Below are 1,920 nucleotides of genomic sequence, written 5' to 3'. Positions count from 1 at the left end.
ATACATTAAAACTAACCTTTACTCTAACTACAAATTAACTTAATATTAAACTTTTATCACATTGTTATCAACGTCCTTGAAACATTTTTAACCACTTGAGATAATGATTTTGTTTTCAGCAAGTCAGTAGTTAGTGTTCAAATAGTTTTTTCCGTTAACTGAACGTCAGTCGGTCAATATTTGGTTTAACTGTTAACGTTATCAAAGTGATAGTGGGTACTGTCGCTAACAGTCACGGTTCAGTAGCTATTTTCTTTTGTATTTCGATTTTAGTACTGTTTGGAGTGTTATGAAATTGGAGGAAATAAACATTTCAATATAATTTCGAAAGAAAGTATTTTGTCAGGTTAATATAAAAATAAATCGAAGACATTTTCTTATAGTACATTAAATTTTCAACCCAATTTATATAATGTAAGTATTCTAAAGTCTCTGTTTAGAAAAACAACACCTCCTTTTATACAAACTGCTTTTGTACTCCCATAAAAATATTGCGTATTTTCTATTTTTACAAACACCTTTTCACGCCAACAGTACCAAGTAAATGCGCGTTCCCTTATCTTAGTAAAATCTCTCAGTCGTCTACACCATTGTGCGAACGCAGTACAAAACACGCAAAAAATATGAAATCTATATACATTGTCGGTATAATCATCCTTATGGGACAAACAGAGTGTTTCGTTGAAGACACTACGAGCATTAAAATTTTGAAGGAACAAAGGACACTCTTAAGAAAATTGCAAAATTTCCAAGAACCGAAAGACGTGAAACCTTTGACATGGAACGAGATGCTTGCAGACGTATTAGTGAACAGAATAAAGATATTCTCATTCCACAAAGTGAATGAAAACGAAATTGTCAAAGACGACAAGCCGGCGAAGACGAATATTGTAACTACAGCTGTGAGCCAAGTGATGCTATTTTACAAGAACTGTATTTATGATAAATGGAGGATCAAGTATGAAGAGCCAAGTCATACAGTTGAAATTACTACTGAAGATGGCGTTGTAAGCGTAACGACCACGGCTGACATAGATGATCCGAAAGGTGATGTGGAAATTATAGAACCTAGATATCATGGGAAGCAGATAGATGGAGATCCTGACGATGACGAAGCTGTAGTGAACTGTCCTGAAGAATTCATAAAGGATGAGCAAGGAAATTGTGTGAACATACATTCTCGATTGATTATTTCTGTTCCAAATCAGTGTCCATATGGTTATAGGCGTGATAGATTGGGCAACTGCAGAGCTGTGCTTTTTTTCTAAACCTATGAAAATTGGTGCGTAATTTTTTGAAAAAGGTGAATATGTGATACTCATGTTTTAATATTAGTTTAGTGATAAAAGATCTTCAGGCAAGTACTTGTAGAGTAAAAACTTTGACTTGTATGTGTGTTTATACTAACTGTTGATGTTTATTTACGCTGTTTTACGTCACTATTGTCAAAGATATCTTGAGTTTTTCTGTATTTTCTTTTGAAACATAAAAATGATTTGCTTGTACAAGATTAGCATATGTGTTTACTTCGTTTACTTATATTTAAAGTTTTATTAGGTTAGATAGAACAACATTATTTTTATATTATATTTATACGTTGCTAAATTCAATTTCGTTTTTATTTTCTCTGATCCTGCAACCTCATAAACAGACTGGGTGCTGCCAGACACTGTTAAATTATGATTGAGTACCTGCGTCAAACATTACACTGCAGCTAATATTATAAATGCAAAAATAATACTTTCTTACTTAAAATTAAACTTTAGCCTGGGAGAGGCCATAAGTTACTTTTACTTCTACTTATTATTTGGGAACGGGAAGTAATTATACTTTCGCAGCACGGTTAAATCAACCAGTTTGTAGTAAATCGAATCGTATGCTTTGCATGTCCATATGCTACCATGTCAAATAACCAGAACA

The 1,920-nt window shown here is 33.0% G+C and overlaps 1 protein-coding gene across 1 annotated transcript; it reads left to right on the top strand.

The window, feature by feature from the left end:
* Positions 1–554: 554 nt before the first annotated feature.
* On the top strand, positions 555–1,610 carry LOC124634408. Its single transcript, XM_047169980.1, has one exon. The coding sequence runs from the start codon at positions 624–626 to the stop codon at positions 1,266–1,268; it is 645 nt and encodes a 214-aa protein (XP_047025936.1). The 5' UTR covers positions 555–623; the 3' UTR covers positions 1,269–1,610.
* The last annotated feature ends 310 nt before the right edge of the window (positions 1,611–1,920 follow it).

The sequence above is a fragment of the Helicoverpa zea genome, chromosome 11 (assembly GCF_022581195.2).
Source record: "Helicoverpa zea isolate HzStark_Cry1AcR chromosome 11, ilHelZeax1.1, whole genome shotgun sequence".
Lineage (NCBI taxonomy): Eukaryota > Metazoa > Arthropoda > Insecta > Lepidoptera > Noctuidae > Helicoverpa > Helicoverpa zea.
The sequence above is the reverse complement of the archived record's forward strand: the minus strand, read 5'-3'. Positions and strand labels throughout refer to the sequence as shown.